The sequence below is a fragment of the Carassius auratus genome, chromosome 10 (genome assembly GCF_003368295.1).
Source record: "Carassius auratus strain Wakin chromosome 10, ASM336829v1, whole genome shotgun sequence".
NCBI classification, from domain to species: domain Eukaryota; kingdom Metazoa; phylum Chordata; class Actinopteri; order Cypriniformes; family Cyprinidae; genus Carassius; species Carassius auratus.
The window spans coordinates 19,885,469-19,910,570 of NC_039252.1; the positions used below are offsets into that span (position 1 = coordinate 19,885,469).

At 40.0% G+C, this 25,102-nt stretch overlaps 2 protein-coding genes across 3 annotated transcripts; both read right to left on the bottom strand.

The window, feature by feature from the left end:
• Positions 1-502: 502 nt before the first annotated feature.
• Positions 503-10,931, bottom strand: LOC113110222 (piggyBac transposable element-derived protein 4-like). Of its 2 annotated transcripts, none has more exons than XM_026274291.1 (3): positions 10,700-10,931; positions 1,268-3,146; positions 503-1,141 (listed from the first exon to the last, which is right to left on the bottom strand). In XM_026274291.1, the coding sequence occupies exons 2-3, from the start codon at positions 3,125-3,127 to the stop codon at positions 698-700; spliced, it is 2,304 nt and encodes a 767-aa protein (XP_026130076.1). In that variant the 5' UTR covers positions 3,128-3,146; positions 10,700-10,931; the 3' UTR covers positions 503-697. The 2 variants fall into 2 exon arrangements, with proteins under 2 accessions (XP_026130076.1, XP_026130077.1); XM_026274292.1 differs by having other exon boundaries at positions 1,268-3,181.
• Positions 10,932-11,721: 790 nt separating this feature from the next.
• LOC113110221 (titin homolog) lies at positions 11,722-24,039 on the bottom strand. The gene is made up of 3 exons (XM_026274290.1): positions 23,830-24,039; positions 13,839-16,758; positions 11,722-12,569 (listed from the first exon to the last, which is right to left on the bottom strand). Exons 2-3 carry the CDS (start codon positions 16,737-16,739, stop codon positions 12,126-12,128), a joined length of 3,345 nt encoding a protein of 1,114 aa, XP_026130075.1. The 5' UTR covers positions 16,740-16,758; positions 23,830-24,039; the 3' UTR covers positions 11,722-12,125.
• Positions 24,040-25,102: the final 1,063 nt, after the last annotated feature.

A 25,102-nucleotide genomic window follows, 5' to 3' on the forward strand; every position in this document is an offset into this window, starting at 1 on the left:
TTGTGTCCCATATGCATCAAAGGTTTAGCCAACGGTCCGTGGCATGACATCTGAGGCTAGGCTGAACAAGGCTTAACACTAACTTCATTTAATAGGACTAAACTTACTATAAAAAATATAAACAAACATAATATCTCTCTTAGGTACACCATTAATTTTAATATAAAACAAACACATTTTATATTACTTCTACTGCAGTAAGAACTTATGCTTCATTATGAAAATCAGGTTAATATCATGATTTTTTTAACATCTGCTGTCATGGCAATGACATGAGATGACAATTATAACCAGAAGGTGGCGTTACTGATCCACATGCTTGATTTCAGTAACCCATTGCTCTATAATTTTGTTATAATTTTGGAAATATACTTAGGATATACTTACCTAGAAAAATGAAAGATGAGCCATTTTTAAATCCACTTTTTAAGTGTTCGTTTTTGCAGTGTTGCCACCTTTTGCTTAAAAAGAGTGTTATAATGAAAAGACTAAGTATACATAATTTTGTAGCCTATCATTTATTTAAAACATGACTATTCAGTAATTCTAATGCCTCAAACTAATAAAGAAAAAAGTCAACAAAACAAGGGTAATAAACATGACATATTTTGCAATGGTAAACAAGTAGTAAAGAAATAAAAAAAGAATGTCAGAAAACCAAGTAACAAACAGTACATAAGCAATGGTTAAATCTTGTTTAAACCTTCGTGCTGCATTCTTGGCAATGAGCTGTCATAACAGCGTGTGACCCGCAAATGTATTTGTTACACCCACTGCATGTCAAACTTGTTTTTGTGTCCTTCTTTCGGTCACACATCTGACACCTTTTCCTCTTCCCTGGGGTCACTGGTGCGAGATAACTGTCTTTGATCGGCAAAGTGCTTCCTTGTGCTTCCATCACCATATTCTGAGAAGCTGGAGTGCGGGGAATATTTTCCCGTCTTTTCATGAGAGGAGCCACCAGAGCTTTCCCTAGCTCTTCCAGAAAGAGCCTCCTTCTGTATTTCTTCCCTTCGTTCCATGAATGATTTATTTCCATCCACAACACAAATGCATTGTAGGCAGAGACATCCAACATGTTGAAGAAAATCACCATGGGCCAACGAGATGTCTTCCTTTGGCAGGTGTAAGTAGCAACAAGCTAGAAACAAAATGACACACACAAAACACCAAAGCTTTAGCTTATCATCTGACATTTAATTTCACTTTAAATGTGGCATATGGCCTTGAATAAAAAAATTATAAATAATGCAAAGTAGCAAAATACCTTGTCAAGGTTGTCAACTCCACCTTTGGTGTGGTTGTAGTCTAGGATTATCTCTGGCTTCTTGTGATCTTTGTCACTTACTTTGACATCTCTGTGGAAAGTGCTCATCAAAAGCACATTAGTATTTTTTCTGGGACAGTAGGAAACAAGAGTGTGCGTATCAGTGAAGGCGAACATGGATGATAAACGTGTCCTGTTCTTCATTGACAGGAGCGCAGGTGGGAGCTCAGGCTTGTTTGATCTGACGGTTCCAATCATGGTCATTTTCCTTCGGAGCAGCTCCTGGCCGAGGGCGTACGACGTGAAGAAGTTGTCACATGTGATGGTGTGTCCCTCTAGACCATCTGTCATGTCCAGGACCACTTGCATTCCCTGGTTCTTTTCTGACTTGCCGTCGGCAGCTTTGCCAGTGTAGATCTGCAGGTTCCATGCGTAGCTCGATCTGGAATCGCATGCTGCCCAAATTTTAATTCCATACTTGCCCGGTTTACTCGGCATGTATTGTTTGAAGGGACAGCGACCTCTGAAACCGACCAGGCACTCGCCCACAGTAACGTTTGGGCCTGGATTGTATAAGAATGGCAGGCGTTGGACCCATTTATCCCAGATGGTCCTTACTGGTGCCAGCTTGTCTTTTTTCTGTTGGCTATGCTTTTTGCCCTTTTTGTCAAAGCAGAAAATCCTTGACAAATTCTTAAAACTTTTCAGTGACATGGTAGCACGAAAAATTGGCCTTCCAGACTCAGCATGCCATAAGCTATCTATGGCCTCATGGTGGGATCGATACACGCCTGCCAGAATCAACACACCAAGGAAGGCCTGTAAGTCTGTCCAGTCCAGGTTCTTCCAGGCAGCACCAGACACACGTTTCCCCTCTAAATTGGTCATTTCAATCAAAATCTGTTTAATATCATCTGGGAAAAACAATTCAAATGTTGATCTTATATCTTTAGCATTGGCACGTGCCAACTTGGTTGGTCCAGGGGTCATTCTGATGATACGATGAGCTGGAAATCTCCCTGGTTTTCTCTGAGATTTTGAAGTCCACGATATGTTTCCGTTTTTGGATTGATAAGCCGTCTCTGTGTCAGCAGTGACCTCTGACTCTTCCTCTGACTCTTCTCCATCAGTAGAGTGGTAGTCTGGTTCGAACTCTGTATTGTCCTCTGTTTCAGAAACTTCATCAGAGAGCTCCATATCCAGTTCTGCTTCTCCATCGAAATCCCTTTCCTCTTCCAGCCATTCAGTACTTGTCGTACGTAGGGTCACATATTTTTTCTTTTCCATCCCTCCATCACTTGTCATATGTTGGGCCACGTCTCTTTCCTCTTCCATTCTTCCATCACTTGTTGTATCTAAGGTCGAATCTCTTTCCTCTTGCATTCCTCCATCACTTGTCATATGTTGGGCCACGTCTCTTTCCTCTTCCATTCCTCCATCACTTGTTGTATCTAGGGTTGAATCTCTTTCTTCTTGCATTCCTCCATCACTTGTCATATGTAGGGCTGTGTCTCCTTTCATACTTCCATGACTTGTTGCATTTAGGAACTCATCCCTTTCTACTTTCATTCCTCCATAACTGATCATATTGAGAGTCCCGTCTGCTTCCTCTACCATCTCTTCATCACATGTCATATGTAGGGAAACATTTCTTTCCACTTTCATCCCTTCATCTCTAGTTGTATGAAGAGTCCTGTCTTTTTCCTCTTCCACCCCTTTATCACTTGTCTTACGTAGGATTGTATCTCTTTCCTCTTTCATAACTCCATCACTTTTCACTTGTGGGGTCACATCACTTTCTTCATCACTAAACTCTAATAGAAGAGCCGGGTTCTTGGCAACATTAGGCCGTCTCTCCATTGTGCAGCTTCAGAATGAACTGCAAGCAAGGTCCAAGGAAGCCACATTTATAACCTTACAATAAAACATGTATTTAAAACCAGTTTGGGAGGACATTTTGCTGTCCTAACTATGAAAATTAAAAGCTCATGAATGTGTCAGATTATGCTTTCCTTTAAAGGGATCGTTCACCCAAAAAAATAAAATTCTATAATTAATTACTAACCCTCATGTTGGTTCAAATCTGTAAGACCTTCGTTCAACTTTGGAAAACAAATTAAGATATTTTTAGCTTTCTGATCATCCAAAGATTGCAAGGGTACTACCACGGTCAATGCCCAGAAGCGTAGAAAGGAAATCGTTAAATAATCTGTGCACTGACCATGGTAGTACCTTTGCCATCTATGGAGGGTCAGAAAGCTCTCGGATTTCATCAAAAATATCTTAATTTCTTTTCCGAATATGGTCTTAAGGGTTTGGAACAACATGAGGGTGAGTAATTAATGAAAGAATGTTAATTTTTGGGTGAACTGTCCCTTTAAATCTAATGATTTACATCGGTATGTGTGATAGTAATTTCATTATGCGGCCTTCCTCACACATAATTAAACAGATTTTGACAAATAAAGTAGAGATAAATGGTTAGGTGTGTTCGACTTATGCATCGCTTTACAAACTGATCAGCATCTAACCTGAAGGAGTGCATATTGGTTAGAACTACTGGCCATCTTGAGACAGTGGAGAAGTTGTCAACCACTTCGTTGGCATTTAAATAGAATTAGCTTTTTCTTAACTTTATTCTTGTACATACAGGCACTGTATTAAGCAATGCATCAAGTACTGAATAAAAAGTGTTCAACATCTATGTTTATGACAAATTTTTCATCTGATCCACTTCACCTAATACAGTAGCAAACACCACACAAGCATCACTATAGGAAGTAAATAGTGCTCAACTTTACATTTTCAACACTGCCCCCGACTGCAAGCAGCAAATCTCAAGTGGTGAAATGCGTGGAATTTGACCTAATCCAGCTCCACCTATGTAGGCCTAATGGGTTGAGTTTGATCTAGCTTGGTTTAGAGGTTGCTTAGGGATAGGGATGTCATGAGCAGCACCTTCTGGCAAATCTTGTTGATCTGTTGAATTAAAGGAACACTCCACTTCAAAAAAAATAAATAAAAATAGGCTCAATTTCCAACTCCACTAGAGTTAAACAGTTGAGTTTTACCATTTTTGAATCCATTCAGCTGATCTCTACGTCTGGTGATAGCACTTTAAGCTTAGCTTAGCATAAATCATTAGACCGTTAGAATCTCGCTCCAAAATGACCAAAGAGTTTCTATATTTTTCCTATTTAAAACCTGACTTTTCTGTAGTTATATTGTGTACTACGACAGAGGGAAAATGAAAAGTTGAGATTTTCTACCATGGGTGCAGCAGGCGCAGTGATATTACCCAACGCCTGAAAATAGTCCCACGCTAGTGTGTGTAGTTGCAGCAATAGAGTCTGGGAACATGACGTCAGCAACGCAATGCATTCTGGGACTTTAGGACACGGGTGCTGCTGTATGTATTGTATTGGATTGATAATAGACTGTTTTGTTTGCTCTCTACAGCTAAAAAATTAGTTACAATGGTAAAACCTTGTTGTGTAATTAACTGCCATACTCGTACTCATGACCGGCATGGAAAAATAATTTGAATGGAGCGCGATTTTTCAGCTTTCATGCTGGAAAACCGCACCTTGATCTCAGGTCTCCCGAGTTAACAAAGCTGCGTCACATAGCTTGGTTAACAGCAGTAAGAAGGAAAAGAAGGATTGTCCCTTTGGTCTGATATATACACACGTATGTATGTGCATTTATATATATATATATAAAAATATACAGAAATGTACGTTATATAAACAACTTTTTTTTGGATGTGATTAATCGATTTGACAGACTTACATTAAATGTTACCTATACATCTCCTGCATTATCAGTGTTATGCATATTGCATACCACCTGTTACAGTACTAAACGGCATAATTGATCAATTCTGTATCTCTTTATTTGTGCATCATAACACACTAAGGTTAATTTGTACTGTTTACAATAACGCATATTAAAAAGTAAAGGGGCCGTGTAACTCGCACATTGACGCGGAAAATGTGTAGGTTCTGCACCCATCCATTTGTAAATTGCAGGTGAGACTCGAGAGATCTATCATTTTTAAACTGATCAGAGGTGTACGCTCTGACACTACAAACAAGGTAAGAAAACACATTGGGGAAGGTTACGAGCGGCAGCTCTTTAAGATCATCCGACCACTCTTTGTGTTTGTGCAGATTGAGTTCGTTGATTGTCTTGATTTTTTTCTAAATACCGCATCTTTGCTTCCTTGTTGAGTTTTTCTTTATATGTAATCTTACACTTGATCTGTATGTCATGTCACTTTCACTTTTACTGATGTAAAAAAATGTCCCAAAAAATGGCCGCGACTACCCAGAATGCAATGCGCAGTGACGTAGTTTCCCAAGCTCTATAGCAGAGTAGCTGGGGACTATTTTCAGGTGCTGCGTAATATCAGTTGATCGACTGAATGGATTAGAAAACCGTAAAACGTCTCTGGTTACTATCGTAACCTTGGTTCCCTGAGAGGCGGGAACGAGACATTACGTCAGCTAAGACGTATATGGGAACTCTTCCCTTCTCCACTTTCACTGAAATCTTATTGGCTAACGCCAGCTGGGGACAGCTGGCCAATTGACGCGAAGCATGAAAAAATACTGGCGGGTAAGCGGGCAGTATAAAATGCATGGGCGCGAAAATTACGTCAGAATCATGACTGAACGCTAGCACAGCTGATCAAACCGCGACCACGGCGGCTAACGTAATGTCTTGTTCCCGCCTCTCAGGGAACCGAGGTTACGATAGTAACCGGAGACGTTCCCTCCTGAGGCGGTAACTCAACATTACGTCAGCTAAGACGTATATGGGAACTGTATAAAATCCCGTCGTGAGAGCAGTGAAGATAAGCCCTGAACGGAGTCAATCACCCCCACACATAAGCAGTACAGTTCTAGCCAATGGCCGTGTCGCTAAGAGTGCTTGCATCTGATAGGCGGAACTAGACCAATGAGACATCTGCTCCGAGCCTAACAAAATTTGCATAAATTCAAGCAATATATCCAAATCTGCACTAGCCAGGGCAGACACAAAGCAATAAGCACTCAAGCATGAGAGTTAAACAGAGTCAACGGCGTTTGCGGTGACTACTGCATAAACCATATAATCCATAACACAGAGTTAGCAGCCATGATAACTACTGTATAGCTGGTTATTACAGAATGAATAAAACTTAACTCACCGAAAGTACATGTGACGCTACAGAGGGTACATCCAGCTTGTAAAACCTGGCGATTGTGTTCTGGGAAGACCAGCCAGCAGCAAAACACAAATACTGGACAGACATACCTCTAGACCAGGCCCATCAGGAAGCATTTATATTGTCCTCGCAGAATGAGCTCTGATGTTGAGGGGATAATCACGTCACGTCAGGGAGACGGCTCGATGGCGCGCTGGCTCTCTCGCGGCGCGGGGTCCTCAACTGACCCTGACGTTTCCTCCCAGGCTCTTACCACTGCTGGATTCGGTCGAAATGAGCATCCGGTTCAGAGCAGGGTGCCACGGCAGGCTATTTAGCTAGTCTTAGAGCCTGACGAGGTGCACAAGAGCAGAACCTCAAAGATGAAGGCTGGAGTGAGTGACGGGTATCGTGTGGCTCATCGCCTTGGCGCGCTTTCTGCGTCTCTGAGAAGAGCTCCATCACGTCATCAAAGAGGCCGGAGGGAGCAACTGGAATGTTTAGGAGCGTCCTACGGTCCGCGTCTTCCAGGACAGCTAGGGTAAGCCATAGGTGCCTGTAAGGACGACCATGAGCCCCATGAAATGGCTGAGCAGAGCGCTAGTAGCCATCAGCGCGAGATCAGTTGCCGCCCGCAGATCCCTGTTGACGTCAGAGCTACTGTGCCGCAGACGCCGTCTGCCTGAAACACCTAGAGCAGTGGTTTTCAACCTGTGGTCCGCGGCCCACTGGTATTGCAGGTGGGCCGCCAATTATTTTCTGTTCATTTCCAGTCCATTCTAGGGCTGTGCGATTAAAAGAAAACGTCCTAAAATCACGATTTGAGCGTGCGCATATGCCTAACTCCAGGTTCACACACTGTCTGTGATGCGCCTTTTTTCTGAGCCAATGTTGACGGATCAGAGCGTTCTCTAGGCTAGAAATAAAAACGTGCGAAAATAATTCATGTCTAACACATGAGCATAGAGTGAATTTGTTAGTGAACAGGATGTAGTTTAAGTGAGAGGAGACACGTTTTAAGTGTGCACACTCTCTCCTCGCAAAGCAGCGTGTATCTGAGCAAGCAAGACCGGTTTTGTGACAGAGCAAAGGAAATCTGATGCGAACAGAGAGATTCGCACTCGTGCATTATTTTAATGTGCTTTCGCGTTATATTTATGCGCTCTCACTGCTGACCGCATACACATCATGTATACACACTGCAAACACCTGAGGCACCGCTACAATTAATGAGCTCTATGAACAATGCATGGCAAAAAAGAAAAAAAAGTCCCTGTATACAGGATTTTTTTTTTATTTTATTTTTTTTGCCACAAGTCTATACATTTTTTTACATCTTCACTATAGTGATAATTTTGACTTATGTCTGTTCTAGAGATGTTACAACTTTTTGATAAAGCTCTGATTGGTTTTCTTTTGGAAATATGTTTCAAATTAATCCTGAATGCATTTATGACTGTAAAAGCACAATAGCAAAATTGATCAGAAAAATCGCGCTTTTTTTTTTGTCCATATCGCACAGCCCTAGTTTATTCAATAAATATAGTTTAAAATCTAGCTTCTGAGTACTAAGTTATTAACCCAACAATAGCGGGGTCAGTTAATTTTTTTGAAGTGGGCCGCGCAAACATATGTGTGTGGTTGTGTGGGCCGCGAGTTGAAAAAGGTTGGGAACCACTGACCTAGAGTATCGCCCTGAAGAACAGAAGCTGTCTTCCTTCAGAAGTATAGGCTTTGTTCGTCTAAGGGCCATGAACTGCACGGCTTGGAAGGCAGGCTGTGGTCCGAACCAAATGCAGAGGGAGACGGGCACAGGTGTGCGGTAACGGTCTCCTCGATGGGGGGAGGGTTTCCGCCCCATCCTCGTGCGTGAACATGGCCTTCGTAGCAGAGTGGGTGCGGGCCGATTGGGGTGCAGCCCACGACTTCACCACGAGCTCTTGCATGCCTCAATGCCGTCTGGTAGCAGCTCGACTGGAGGAGCCACGAGTCCAGTTACCTTTCACAGGCTCATCAGGTGCGTTTTGCAAGTGAAACCCAGCTCTGTGACGGCCTTTCCGAAGACCCTGATGAACTCCTCCTGGAGGTCTGCAGGGCCCTCTTGGTCAGGGCGGTCTTTTTTTCCAAACCTTTTCTGACGTCGAAAGCGACATGGAGTCGTTTTGCTCGCCAGCTCCGAAGAGGACGAAGTTTGTGGGGCGGAAGCTATTGTCCACCACGTCTACGGGCGGGGGAGGGCCCACCAGCGGCTCGCTGGCGGCAGTGGGCCTCATTCCCGCTATTTTCCGAGCCACTGGCTCTGAGGGGGCGCACTGGCGCACGTGTGGTCCGTGTGAGAAACCCAGGCAGGTCCCACAGAACTGGTGAAGGTCCGAATCTAGCATTTGCAGCCATCGGATGCGGAAAGGAAAACAGGGTGAGTGGTCCTCTATTGCAACTTCCATGATGACTTGGATAAGACTTCTAGCGTGAAGAAAGAGATTCTGACGTAATTTTCACGCCCATGCATTTTATACTGCCCGCTGAACCGCCAGTATTTGCATGCTTCGCGTCAATTGGCCAGCTCTCCCCAGCTGGCGTTAGCCAATAAGATTTCAGTGAAAGTGGAGAAGGGAAGAGTTCCCATATACGTCTTAAGCACTATTCGGACGGGACTAGTTTTCTAAACTACGTTTGAGTTTCGATTCTTACCACCTGACGTCTGTGATTTTCATGTACCAATTCGGACGGGACTAGTATCTCTGTGTTTATTACAGAGGTGGGAGGGTCTGATTTGTGCATCTGGGCGTCACAGAGATCACGCGCTCTGAATGCGTGCATTTAATTCATTCAGAATGATTGCCTTAGTATTATTACACAATAAATACTAAATGGCTAGTATAGCAAAACCATGTTAATGTGTGGTTCCTTTAGTTTAACTTGTTTTTCTTTTCTTTTTTTTAAATTAAATGTAATTAAAACATTATGTAACTGAGTACATAAATGAACGTGAGTAATCTTACCTGATGCTGATATTACAATAGCCGGTATTAACAGTTTACGCGATCTTGCTCTTGATTTTATTATTTGTATTATTTTATTATTATTATTTATTTGCCGCTAAGCAAAGATATGAAACATGCGCGCGGTAAGAGCATCTACGGTAATTCACGTTGGCCAAAACACACAAGGAAACGCGTTGTGAAATAAAATATCACTGGCAATCACAGACATTCGCATTCGGACGGGATTAGTTTTCTCAGAGGATCACTGAGTTTGCTGAAAAACAGTAGGTAATTTGCTCTGGAATTATCACAGAGGTTGTGTGAGAAAAACACAGACGTGGCAGATTCGGACGGGATTAAAATCACCAAGTACGTCTGTGAAACGCAGATTTCTCTAACGACCCCCTGTAAAACTAGTCCCGTCCGAATAGGGCTTTAGCTGACGTAATGTTGAGTTACCGCCTCGAGAGGGAACTCAAGTGTTAACTTTAGGGGAATTGGAAAATGAGCCTATTTTCAAAAAAGTGGAGTGTTCATTTAAGCTGCAGCCAAAGTTGAACGTACACATTTTACACATTAACCAAATGTCAGATTGTTCTAAGCCAATGAGCATTGTGCTTTTAGTTTACTCAGCTGGTTTTAAAAATTGTGACTGCCTTGCAGAACATTTACAGTTACATTTTAACACAAGTAAACATGACATCACTGCAAATCGGATATCTGACAACATTATACTGCTTTTAAGTTGGGAAAATGTGTGTGTATATATATATATATATATATATATATATATATATATACACACACACACACACACACACATTGGACAACGTTTAATAAAAATGTCCTGTTATTACTGTGTTATACTGTCATTCATGTCTTTGTTTGTGTCTTAAATTGTGCCTTACTGGTCGATTTTATTTGACAATTTGTTTACGAATTGCTCTGTTGTATTCCACTGGGAAGGCGAACCTTTCTTTCTTTTTATAGCGACAATACACAATGTGTATGTAAATGGTTCAAATCGACCAGGTCTTATGTAGGCTATATATAGGAAGTTGTACCTGCTTAACGTACATTGACTGAACGGAACTGAGAGGGTTAAAACGAACAAAATGGCAGCAGCTATATTGTGAAAAGATGTAGGCTGTTTTCTTTTGGTGTAAAACGATGAAACGCATCATAACATTCGTAAATCGCTTAGGCCAAAAATAAACGTCGGTGAGGAATTCAATTCAGGCTCTGTGTGTATCTTACCTTATACAAGAAGTTTCGTGTTGGACACAAATCCAGTCCTTTGGTTTCCTGGTCTTCCCGTCTGCGTGACGAACACAGATGCATGTGATTAGCACACAACACTAGCGCTGCATCCAGACGAAAAAATCCATGTGTTGATTACTGCAAAATCTACTGCTGTGTCCATATTATTGCAATCTATCAGTAAAGCAGCAGTCCTCATGTTCAGCGCATGCGCACTGTGGTGACGTACATGCACAGTCAAGTCATGCAGATGTTGCACACAACGGAATCATTATCTGAAGAATATTTTCGATACTCCCCGAATGCGCTATGAGGGATTTATTGAATATGCACACGACACTATTTCAATCAAAAACTGACACTTTGAAATCAATAGCGTCATGGGCGATTTTTTTTTATTTTTTTATGTAAACGATTGAATATTTTAAACTAATATTTTAAATTTGAATACTTATATAAAAATCATAAAGGTGGTAGTTCCTCATTCCCCATTTAAGGAGCCATGCGACTGTATATCATAGAGTATCTTTTGTAATGTACAAATGTAATATGTAATGCATGCAGCATGAATAAATTATAAAATTAATTACACAATTTAACCATCAGACACTGTTCATTACAGACTCTTCCTAATGTAATAAAGTAAACATTTCATTAAACTGAAAATTTTGGAATATATATGCATTTGAAACAACTGACAAGACACAGAGCACACATAATTTTATAGCCTTTTATTTATAAAAAAATATTCAGTGACTCTGATGAAGTAAACTAATGAAAATATTAGATAAGTAAATGGCATATATTTTCCAGTGGTAAACATGCTATAAAAACTGTTAAACAAACAGCATATAAGCCAAGTTTTGTTTCAAGGGGTGATATCACGTTGCTAAAAAGAACATTAATTTTGAGTATTTGTTGTAATGACATTTTATGTTTAAGGGTCAAAAAACACATTTTCCACATACTGTGCATTATTGTTTCTTCTCCATGCTCCGCCTTTCTGAAACGTGTCGATTTTTACAAAGCTCATCGTTCTGAAAAGAGAGGTGTTCTCTGATTGGCCAGCTATCCAGTGCATTGTTATTGGCCGACTACCTCAAGCGTGTGACGGAAATGTTAGGTCAAACAAAGTATTTTCATTTTTTGCAACAAAACACACAGCGTCTTCACAACATGGCGGCGACAGCAAGGATAAAGTTATGCCTTCTATGGCATTATGCAAATCTTCCCACATCAATAGACATGTAGGGGTGCGTATAAAAAAGGGGTTTTAGGCATGGACGAATCTTAACTTTAATCAAGAATATCTATTTGGGTTTGAGACTTTAGTCTTTGCAACTTCAGGGATCTTATCTATTCACAAACAGCTTGTAACACTCCAAAGAGAAAGGAAAACTTGAAATTGCATCATATGATCCCTTTAAACCTTCTTGCATGCGTAGCAGTAAGACGTTATAATAGCATGTGTCTTACAAATGTAAATGTTACACTGACTGCATATCATACTAGTTTTTGTGTCCTTCTTTGCCTCACAGACCTGACACCTTTTCCTCTTGCTGGGGCTTGATATTGGGGAGGAGACAGGTTTTTTGGCTGTAGAAGAACAAGCTCTTGCTTCCATCACCATATTCTGAGAGGCTGGCGTGCGGGGAGCATAATGCCGTCTTTTCATGAAGGGAGCCACCAGAGCTTCCCCTAGTTCTTCCAGGAAGAGCCTCCTTCTAATGGTTTTCCCTTTGTGCCATGAAGGATTCATCTCCGTCCACAATACAAATGCATTGTAGGCAGACACGTCCAACATGTTGAAGAAAATCACCATGGGCCAACGAGCTGTCTTTCTTTGGCAGGTGTAAGTGCCAACAAGCTGAAAGTGAAATTACAAACAAAACATTTACAATATGTGCATCTGACAGATGTTTTCATCCAAAGTGACAGTGTATTCAAGGTATACATTTAAATTTCATCAGTTTCTGCTTTCCCTGGCAATCCAACACATGATCTTAGCATTGCTTTAGCTCACCAGCTGACAACTGAATTCACTTTATTTGTGCCATTTGTTCTTACCCCGCATTCAAAGACAAAGCTTAAGCCTAGTACAAGACTAAAATTTAAATCTGTGCTGTTTCAACTTAAGGTGAGACACTGCAGGTGAATAGGGTAAAGAAATTAACAAATATCGCCTTACTTACTCAGTTGATTAATTACATTGATAATTTCAGAAAAAAATGTATTGCTAGTTTCTAAAATGTTTGATTTAATCTGCAAATAAGGCATTATTTAATGAAATATGCGCTAATTTAAATACATTTCTAGTACAAAAATCTAAACACTGGATGAAGTCAGTTTCTAAATGGTTTAATTTTTAAAAAATGTTTTTACAGAGGGAATTTGGGGTATCTCTTTTTTTTGTTCACTCCATAAATCAGAAAACAATGTATTTCGACAATTGTTTGGGGAATAAAATGTTGTATATAATCAAGCAAATGATATTTGAACAAATCCCTGTGTAAAAACATTCAGGATATAGACAGGACTAAAAATGTAAAGTTTTGTATATGTAAGTGCTACTGAAGTGGAAATGTATGGCTCAGTGTAGGAGAAAAACTCATTCTGAGAAAACGACCTATACAAATATGCATTTTAATTTAAATCTGTTGACACAGATTAAGTGCTATAAAAGAAACACTTAACAGTGTCTTTTGAATGTTTTCTTTCCACTAGTCTGAAAAAACACTTTATAAAAAATAAAAAAGGCCAAAGTCTCAAACTTGACAGGTGTATGAAAAACAGTGTTTTTGCCTGCAGTGTCTTCCCTGAAAAAAAAAAACTTCCACTGACTGATATGTCAGTGCCATTGTTTTACCTCAAGATGCACACCAGTAATGTTTAATGTTAAAATACTTACATTTGCTTATTGAACTATGGCCTAATCCTGGCTTAGTCTAAGCTCTGTCTATGAAACCAGGCTTTAAATTTGGAAAGAAAACAAAGTAGCGACAGATATTTCTTTATATATTATGACGTATGTCTGATTGTAATAGATTAATGATAAAGAAAAAATATGTATAATTAGCATTTAAACATAGATCACTTCATGCAGAACATGTCTAAATAATACAAAGTAGCAAAATACCTTGTCAAGGTTGTCAACTCCGCCTTTGGTGTGGTTGTAGTCTAGGATTATCTCTGGCTTCTTGTGATCTTTGTCACTTACTTTGTCATCTCTGTGAATTGTGCTCATCAAAAGCACATTTTTATTTTTTCTGGGACAGTAGGACACAAGAGTGTGCGTATCAGTGAAGGCGAACATGGATGATAATCGTGTCCTGTTCTTCATTGACAGGAGCGCAGGTGGGAGCTCAGGCTTGTTTGATCTGACGGTTCCAATCATGGTCATTTTCCTTCGGAGCAGCTCCTGGCCGAGGGCGTACGATGTGAAGAAGTTGTCACATGTGATAGTGTGTCCCTCTAGACCATCTGTCATGTCCAGGACCACTCGCATTCCCTGGTTCTTTTCTGACTTGCCGTCGGCAGCTTTGCCAGTGTAGATCTGCAGGTTCCATGCGTAGCTAGATCTGGAATCGCATGCTGCCCAAATTTTAATTCCATACTTGCCCGGTTTACTCGGCATGTATTGTTTGAAGGGACAGCGACCTCTGAAACGGACCAGGCACTCGTCCACAGTAACGTTTGGGCCTGGATTGTATAAGAATGGCAGGCGTTGGACCCATTTATTCCAGATGTTCCTTACTGGTGCCAGCTTGTCACTTTTCTTTTGGTCCAGCTCTTCATCTTTTTTATAAAAGCAGAAGACCCTAGAAAATTCTCGAAAAGTCTTCAATGGCATCGTAGCACGAAAAATTGCCCTCCCCGATACACCATGCCATAAGCTACCCATTGCCTCATGGTGGGATCGATACACGCCTGCCAGAAGCAACAGACCAAGGAAGGCCTGTAAGTCTGTCCAGTCCAGGTTCTTCCAGGCAGCACCAAACACACGTTTCCCCTCTAAATTGGTCATTTCAATCAAAATCTGTTTAATATCATCTGGGAAAAACAATTCAAATGTTGATATTATATCTTTAGCATTGGCACATGCAAACTTGGTTGGTCCAGGGGTCATTCTGATGATACGATGAGCTGGAAATCTCCCTTGTTGTCTCTGAGGCGGAGTTTTTGAAGTCCACGATATGTTTCCGTTTTTGGACTGATAAGCTGTCTCTGTGTCAGCAGTGACCTCTGATTCTTCCTCTGACTCTTCTCCATCAGTAGAGTGGTAGTCTGGATCGAACTCTGTATTGTCCTCTGTTTCAGAAACTTCATCAGAGAGCCCCATCTCCAGCTCTGCTTCTCCATCGAGATCCCTTTCCTCTTCCATCCCTTCATCACTTGTTGTATGTAGGGTAACATGTGTTTCTTCTTCTATCCCTCCATCACTTGTTGTATGTAGAGTTGTGTCTCTTTCCTCCTCCAACCCTCCATCACTTGTCGTATGCAGTGTCGCATCGGTTTCCTCTTCCATCCCTCCATCGCTTGTCATATGTAGGGTTGTGTCTATTTCCTTGTTTATCCCTAGATCACTTGTTGTATGTACAATTATGTTTCGTTCCTCCTCCATCCCTCCATCACTTGTCACGTATAGGGTTATGTATCTTTCTTCTTCCAACTCTTGATCACTTGTTGTATGTAGGGTTGCATCTATTTCCTTTTCCATCCTTTCATCGTTTGTCATATGTAGGGTTGTGTCTATTTCCTTTTTTATCCCTAGATCACTTGTTGTATGTAGAGTCAAATTTCGTTCCTCCTCCATCCCTCCATCACTTGTCACATGTAGGGTTGTGTATCTTTCTTCTTCCAACTCTTGATCACTTGTTGTATGTAGGGTTGCATCTATATCCTTTTCCATCCCTTCATCACTTGTTAAATGTAGAGTCAAATTTCGTTCCTCTTCCATCCCTCCATCACTTGTCATATTTAGAGTTATGTCTATTTCCTTTTTTATCCTTAGATCACTTGTTGTATGTAGAGTCATGTTTTGTTCCTCCTCCATCCCTCCATCATCTGTCATATGTAGGGTTGTGTCTCTTTCCTTTTCCATCCTTCCATCACTTGTCTTACGTAGGGTTGTGTATCTTTCTTCTTCCAACTCTCGATCACTTGTTGAATGTAAGGTTGCATCTTTTTCCTTTTCCATCCCTCCATCACCTGTCATATGTAGGGTTGTGTCTATTTCATTTTTTATCCCTAGATCACTTGTTGTATGTAGAGTCAAATTCCGTTCCTCCTCCATCCCTCCATCACTTGTCATATGTAGGGTTGTGTATATTTCCTTTTTTATCCCTAGATCACTTGTCAAATATAGGGTTGTGTATCTTTCTTCTTCCAACTCTTGATCACTTGTTGTATGTAGGGTTGCATCTATTTCCTTTTTCATCCCTTCATCGCTTGTTAAATATAGGGTTGTGTCTATTTCCTTTTTTATCCCTAGATCACTTGTTGTATGTAGAGTCAAATTTCGTTCCTCTTCCATCCCTCCATCACTTGTCATTTGTAGGGTTGTGTCTCTTTCCTTTTCCATCCCTCTATCACTTGTCATATGTAGGGTTGTGTCTCTTTCCTTTTCCATCCCTCCATCACTTGTCATTTGTAGGGTTGTGTCTCTTTCCTTTTCAATCCCTCTATCACTTGTCATATGTAGGGTTGTGTCTATTTCCTCCTCCATCCCTCCATCACCTGTCATATGTAGGGTTGTGTCTCTTTCCTTTTCTTTCCCTCTATCACTTGTTGTATGTAGGGTTGCATCTATTTCCTTTTCCATCCCACCATCAATTGTCATAGATAGGGTCGAGTCTCGTTCCTCTTCCATCACTCCATGACTTGCACATAAGGTCCTTCCATCATTTGTATGTAAAGTCACCTTTCTTTCATCTTCAATTCCTCCATCACTTGTAGAATACAGGGCTGCGTCTCTTTCCTCTTCACTGGACTCGTATAAATGAACCGGGGACTCCACATCACTAAACCGTCTCTTCATTGTATAGATACAGAATTAACTGCAAGCAAGATTCAGGGAAGTCACATTTTTTATTTTATTTGTCACACATGATAGGGTCAAATGTCCTCTAATATTAAAAGTTCATAAATAAACTTTTTTTTTTTTGTAAGGACAACACATTAATCCATATTTCTGTAAATGTGCTAGTGTTAGCCAGTCAGCTAATTTTTAACTGGAGTACTTTGGCAAGATTAAACTCTTTAAAGGGTTAGTTCACCCAGAAGGCAAATTTATGTAATTAATAACTTACCCTCATGTTGTTTCAAAACCATAAGACCTCCGTTTATCTTTGGAACACAGTTTTACGATATTTTAGATTTAGTCCGAGAGCTCTCAGTCCCTCTATTGAAGCTGTGTGTATGGTATACTGTCCATGTCCAGAAAGGTAAGAAAACATCATCAAAGTAGTCCATGTGACATCAGAGGTTCACTTAGAATATTTTGAAGCATCGAAAATACATTTTGGTCAAAAAATAGCAAAAACGACGACTTTATTCAGCATTGTCTTCTCTTCCGTGTCTGTTGTGAGAGAGAGTTTAAATCAAAGCAGTCAGGATATCCGGTTCGCGAGCAAATCATTCAGTTCACCAAATCGAACTGAATCGTTTTAAACGGTTCGCATCTCTAATACGCATTAATCCACAAATTACTTAAGCTGTTAACTTTTTTAATGTGGCTGACACTCCCTCTGAGTTCAAACAAACCAATATCCCGGGGGAATTCATTTACTCAAACAGTACACTGACTGAACTGCTGTGAAGAGAGAACTGAAGATGAACACCGAGCTGAGCCAGATAACGAACAAAACATTGACTCGTTCACGAGTCAAGAACCGTTTCTGTCAGACGCGTCAGATTCGTGAACCGAGGAGCTGGTGATACTGCGCATGTGTGATTCAGCGTGAAGCAGACCGACACACAGGGCATCTGAAACGAACTGATTCTTTTGGTGATTGATTCTGAACTGATTCCGTGATAATGTTATGAGCGCGGTTAAACCGAAGGCTTGAATCAAGGGCAATCATCGCAAATGACGTCATTACGTCGAGCGCTAAAGAACCGGTGAACCGTTTTCTTCAACCGGTTTATTGAATCGAACTGTCCGAAAGAACTACTGGTGATCCGAACACAGATGCAACCGGTTCTTCACTCGTGAACGAGTCAGTCTATTGTTTGTTATCTGGCTCGGCTATTAAAATATCCAAAGATAAACGGAGGTTTTACGGGTTTGAAGTAACATGAGGGTAAGTTATTAATTACATAAATTTGCTATCTGGGCGAACTAACCCTTTAAGATATCAAGAACCATAAACAAAAAGCATTGTGACAATGGTACTAACACTATAACAACAGTCCACATTTTCACACAATCAGCCATACACAAGCAACAACACACACCTTTCAGTAGGTATATCAAGCGTGATCGAAAACATTAACCATACATTGATCTTAGCTCGCTGTCAGGTTAGGGAAAGTTAACAGTGGATAAATGAAAAATGATCATGTCTGTTTTTTTAAAAGCCAGGCAGACATGCGCTCAAGCAATGATGTCGATGCCCAATGTGAATGTTCAGATACAGTTTGCAATATGACATGTCAACGAGTTGCCGTCACTGTGTATTATTCGTCATGTGAAGCAGTGGCAGAAATGCAGGAAGTTGGATGCTGCCATTCTATGCTGCCATCTCCAACGCGTATAGCTACAGTACTAGCAGTATATTGTATTTTCCATTTTATTGACTTATGGATCACAACAACACAAGCTTGTTTCTGCAATGACGCTTATGTTTTATCATATTTTACATCTAGTCATATGACTAATTTGATTTGGGCTGACAGTCTGAATGAGGCTTAAGTGGACTGCAAAGTGGACTTTACAGGGTATTCTGCCATTTTAAGTGTTATTACAATCCGGGATTGAACATGTTTGGTTCGAAGGGCACCGCAAACTGCATAGGTAATCGCCATTGCGCACCATGTTACCAATTCGATAGAGCAGAGCTTTTGAAAGAGTATTTTAAACTTATTTTCAAGACTCTGCAATGGAGGGTTTGCAATAAATGTTGTTATTATTATATTATGTTGTTATTATGTTATATTTGCATACTGTATTCTATGAATTGAAAGTAAAACCGGTGAGAATCTGTTTGCTGAGATAATCTAATGTATTCACCTCTCAGATGTGGCATATCAAGATGCTGATTAGACAGCATGATTATTGACAGGTGTGCATTAGCTGGCCCCAGTAAAAGGCCACTCTAAAATGTAAATTTTTATCACACATCACAATGCCACAGATCTCACAAGTTTTGAGGGAGCATGCATGCTGACTGCAGGAATGTCCACCAGAGCTTTTGCCCGTGAATTGAATGTCAATTTCTCTACCAGAGAATTTGGCAGTACATCCAACCGGCCTCACAACCGCAGACCACACTTTCGCAATCTGTTCCCATGGATTTGTAAACTGTAGCCTACTCACGGATTCATGCAGCAAGCTCCTACGTGTTAACTTACAGCTTTAAAGGGGGGGTGAAATGCTCATTTTCACTCAATATCCTGTTAATCTTGAGTACCTATAGAGTAGTACTGCATCTTTCATAACTCCAAAAGTCTTTAGTTTTATTATATTCATAAGAGAAAGATAGTCTGTACCGATTTTTCCCGAAAAAACACGACCGACTGGAGGCGTGACGTGTGGGCGGAGCTAAAAAATCACCAGCGCCAGTAGGCTTTTGCGTTGAGAGCGTTTGGAAGCTGTGACATTATCGTGAGGACAAAACCATCATCCAAAACAAACCATGGCTAACAGTCAGATTCAGCCGTTTATTTAAGATCCAGAATCAGATCCCGAGGCTGAAACTGAACGAGAGCAGCAGCAGCAACGACTCGCTCCGAGCAGGGCTCGAACCCGGGTCTCCGGCATGGGAGGCGGAAGCACTAATGCTGTGTTCACACCGAACGCGAATAGAGCGTCAAATTCACGTCTACCGCGTCTAGTTTGCCGCTTGACCATTTTGAGATCATTCGCTTCATTCGCCCGAGTAATTCGCTTCATTCGCGCGTGGAATTAACTTCACAACAGATGCGAATTCGCGTCATGGGGGGGCTTCTGCCAGCTGAGTTCACGCAGCATTTTCAACCGCCATTTTTATTCGGATAATTTTCTAAATATTACTGTTACTGTGTCATGAAATGTAGTTTTAAAAGTATTTCAGGCGAGAATGTAGTTGTTTTAAACTCAGATATGCGGTTTATTTATAATGACAGCGTCTATTTAAAAAAATTTGTTTCGCCGATCTCGGAGATGAGCTCCATGCGACCAGAGGGAGCTCCGTCATCATGTATCCGCCGAGAGCAGCCTCGGCTCGGCTAGACCTTCTGACATTTGCCGCTGGCTCTGATGTCTCTTTAGTAGTTCAAGATAAAATATAATTCGTTTGGGGTAAAATGAAACATTTCTTATCAATTGGCCTTTATTCAATTTATCTATTAATATGTTTTTATATACATATATGTCCTTTTTATTCCTGTCTCTATAGAAATATGAACTTTTGTCATATAGCTCCGGTTGACTGCTCACTGACAACATCTGTCGTTCCTCCTTGTTGAATGAGTGGAGAAGGGTATTCCTGCACAACCGGAGGCTGCAGGAACATTCTGTTGAATGAGTGACTCCTAGCAGGCTCCTGATTGGTTAACGCGGCGCGAATTGACGCCAAAGTTGAAATTTTTCAACTCGGGCGGCAGACGCGAATTTGCGTCAAACGCTAAATGCACAAAAAGCACCTTCGCGCTTAACGTCATTCGCGCGAACAAGGCGAATTCGCGTCTTGCGCGCCGCGCTTAACGCCCCATTCGCGCCGCGAGACCTCCAGACGCGCGTAAACACACCTTTGCATTGACTTAACATTGAAATAATTCGCGCCAGACGCTCTATTCGCGTTTGGTGTGAACACAGCATAACAAGGAATCAGAGATATTTTAAGCAGTTTTACTCACCGCCTGCGGTTCCAACACACGATCGTGACCCTTTTTCTTTGGGATTGCATCATCCTTAAGGAATAAACGATATGCAAATCCGTCGCCAAACTGGGCCTTGTTTGTAAAACAAGCATCTTCGAAATGCAGGGAACAAACACAAACACTTGCACAACTCCGTTGATGCTCTGTAAAAATAAACTCCATCCACTGGTCCCTTAATGCAGTTTTTTCTTTGGTAATCTGTGCAGGGTTGTCTTGCCCTGGCAACCAAAAACACACTCCTTTTGTGACATTTCGCGACGCTCTCACTCGGATCAGTGTGCTCAGCCTCTCAGTGCTCTGCTATACGGGAGCACGCGCTCTTTCAGCAGACGTGCCCTTAGGACCCATATAAGGAAATTCCGCTCCATCTAACGTCACACAGAGCCATACTCAAAAAAAACTTTCCGAAACTTGTGACAAACCGGAAGGAGTATTTTTGGAACAGAAACACTCCTTCAAAAGTACAACTTAATTTTTGAAACTTTGTCCATGTTTAGCATGGGAATCCAACTCTTTAACAGTGTAAAAAACTCAGTATGCATGAAATAGCATTTCACCCCCCCTTTAATGAATATTATTATGTGGGATGGGTCTACAGCAAAGTGATTCTCTGTATGTTTTTCTCATACAGGTGAAACATTGTTGAAAACATGCAGCCTGTGTCTACTGTATAGTCACCGGGTTTCAGTCAGCTCCTTAGCATGATAACATATATTTCATTTTTAAACAGGATATATATATATATATATATATATATATATATATATATATATATATATATATATATATATATATATATATATATATATATATATATATATCTGTGTGTGTGTGTATGTGTGTTTCTCAAAATTTATTCTGAATAATTCAGATTGTTTTCATTTATTTATTTCAAAATGTTTTGTGTTATGTTGTCCATTGTTGATAGTTTTCATACTTAAGCTGTGAAAGGAACATTTTAAGGGCTCAAACTGCTTTTATGATGCAGAAGCCACTTTAGTTTTTGATTCTGAATATATTATTCAGGTGTTTTGTTATTTATTTCAGAAATCCTTGTGATATGCAATATTCAGTTTGTGCTTGTCTGACTTAATCAAAATAGTGTTTAAAAATGACTTTCTGTTTTACTTTGTGTTTGTATAGACCATAATGCATAAAAGCGCATTAATGGGAACATTAAAGAAAGTTCTTTAAAAAAAAACTAAAAAGTTACTTTTAACAGTAATGCATATTTCTTAGTAACTATCACAACACTGGTGTTGTCATAACATTCACCTTTGATATTGAAAATGTTTCTTTTTTGAGACCCTAGGAGCCCAAATTCGGACCCAGAACAATAAAACCCACAGAAGAGGTGGGAGTTAAAAGGAGGAATCTTTATATTTACCAAACTGCAGGGAGAGGAAGAGTATATAAGTCATGATCTGCAAGATTAACCACAATCTGATGTGATCCGACCACCTCAGAGAAAACCTGTGTTGAGCTGCTGCAAGAGCTTTTGAAGCACCGCAGCTGTGGTCAAAGAGTTCTCGTGTGTTCGAGTCAGTCAGTTCGGAGTTCGGAGTTCGGAGCGGGATCACAAATCATTTGAGTCAGTTTGGGGATCACAAATCATTTTTATTCCGTTCGGCAGTTCGGAGCGGGATCGCGAATCATTTGAGTCAGTTCGGCAGTTCGGAGCATGATCGCGAATCATTTGAGTCAGTTTGGGGAATCATTTGAATCAGTTCGGAGCGGGTTCGCGAATCATTTGAATCAGTTTGGGAGTTCGGAGCGGGTTCGCGAATCATTTGAGTCAGTTTGGGAGTTCAAAGCGGGATCGCGAATCATTTGAGTCAGTTTGGGGATCGCGAATCATTTTTATTCAGTTCGGAGTTCGGAGCGGGATCGCGAATCATTTGAGTCAGTTCGGCAGTTCGGAGCGGGATCGCGAATCATTTGAGCGGTTTGGGAATCGCGAATCATTTTTATTCAGTTCGGCCGTTCGGAGCGGGATCGCGAATCATTTTTATTCAGTTCGGAGTTCGGAGCGGGATCGCGAATCATTTGAGTCAGTTCGGAGTTCGGAGCGGGATCGCGAATCATTTAAGTTCATTTAGGAATCGCGAATCATTTTTATTCAGTTCGGCAGTTCGGAGCGGGATCGCGAATCTTTTGAGTCAGTTTGGGGATCGCGAATCATTTGAGTCAGTTCGGCAGTTCGGAGCGGGACCGCGAATCATTTGATTGAATCATTATATATATATATATATATATATATATATATATATATATATATATATATATATATATATATATATATATATATATATATATATATGCTGCCTTGCTCTCCCATTTTGGCATGTCTTACAGAGATGATCACCTGTGGCTGTTTCTAGCAGTTTCTAGTCATTTATTTATCAACTGATCTAACTCTCTGTTCTCTGGATCAACTGTGGCATATGCTGCATTTTGTGCTTGTAGCCTATGCTTTTATTTGTGTCGCTTTATGCATGGCATCTATAGCTACTCTTAAAACCAAGCCAATAAATTTAATCTCATTCTTAATGTTTGAGTACTGACAAAAAGAAAAAAGAGAAGGGAATAAAATGTCATAGCGTCATTCTTCATTTGCGTCTGTTCTGTATTAATGTGCATGATTGGTTTATATTATTTGACATTGTTTCACAATTGCTGTTCTCAGACATCTCATTTGTTTATTAATTTATTTTGCAATGGTCGATCTAATCCCACCTTGAACACCACAGTCACAGACATGTGTGTTCAGATGGCTAGTGTACAGTGTAGGAAAAGTCACCAAGCCTTAATAGATTATATTATATCTGCTGGAGTCCTATCTGATTAAAATGACCGAACAAAACGGAAGGCACAAAATGGCAGCACCTGGAATGTGAAAAGATCCTTCCACATGTGCATCAGATCTTTTGCACATATTGCGCAATAAATTCTTTGTGTGTATGATATAATACTATGAAACATATGTTTGGAAACGCATATTTCGAATAAAAATGTTAATTTAATGCCAATCAAGCGCTGAATCTTACCTTATACGATGTTGTGTACTGGACACAAATCCTGCACTTTCCGTGTCGGTCTGCACACAGATGCTTTCGGTCTGCACACAAATGCATCAGATTACCACGCAACACGAGCGCTGCATTCAGACGTTTAGGTGCAGAGATTACCACATCATAAGTAATATTATAATGAATCAAATAATGAATAATGAATCAAATATAGCAGTCCTCATTGTCCAGTGCATGCGCCCTCTGGTGATTCATATGCACACAGCCATACAGATATTGCACACAAGGGAATCATGTCTGAAGAACAATGTCGAAGTTCTCCGATTGTTAGATAAGGAAATTTGAGAATATGCATGTGACAATATTGGAGCGTTGCAATCAATATGGTCATGGGCTGTTTTTTATATATGTGTTTGGGAAGTTAAATATTGGATTCCATTATAAGCTGCATAGCCTAAAGCACAAATGAAACAGCTATGCATACACATAACTGTCTGATAATCTCTTAATTATTGTTGAGGAATGTATCAGTAGCTATGGTAAAATCATAGGTTGCAGGTTCAGAATAGGCCTAATAAATTTATTTTAATAAATAAATAAATTAAACCTGTGTAAAGGTACATGGAGTTTATTATCAGACAAGTAGTTACTATCAGAGATAGTGTTGAAACATATCAGCTAGTTAATGATTGATTGATTGATATTCGATCTTTAATCACTGTGCGCTCTCTTGTGGTCAGAAAAGAAAAAAATGCGACATTAATTCCGGTCTTTCAACTTTGATTAAAAATAATTAATTAATTTATTCAGTAATACATGAAAGACAACACAACAATGCAAAAAATAATACAATTTACTGAATTTATATATTATATTTAAATATAATATATATATAAATATTATATATATATATATATATATATATATATATATATATATATATATATATATATATATATATATATATATATTTAAATATATATTTTTATATTATTATTATTTATGAATAGATTTGACCACTAGTGGCCGTCACAGACCACTAACACCTTCATCCATTCACAATAATTAAAGATATGTCTGTGTTAACATTACTATTGATTAAAAAATATATATACTAAATAATTAAGTCTCAAAATGACACATTTTTATCACAGGTCAACTAATTTTCTGCTTCTCCCTATCTAGACAATTGCCTACATTTTCTGCAACAAAAGTCCCATGCATCATTTAATAAATCCTCTTGTTTCCACCACTTTCTACGACGCCACCCCATTTAAATTGTTGTTGCACT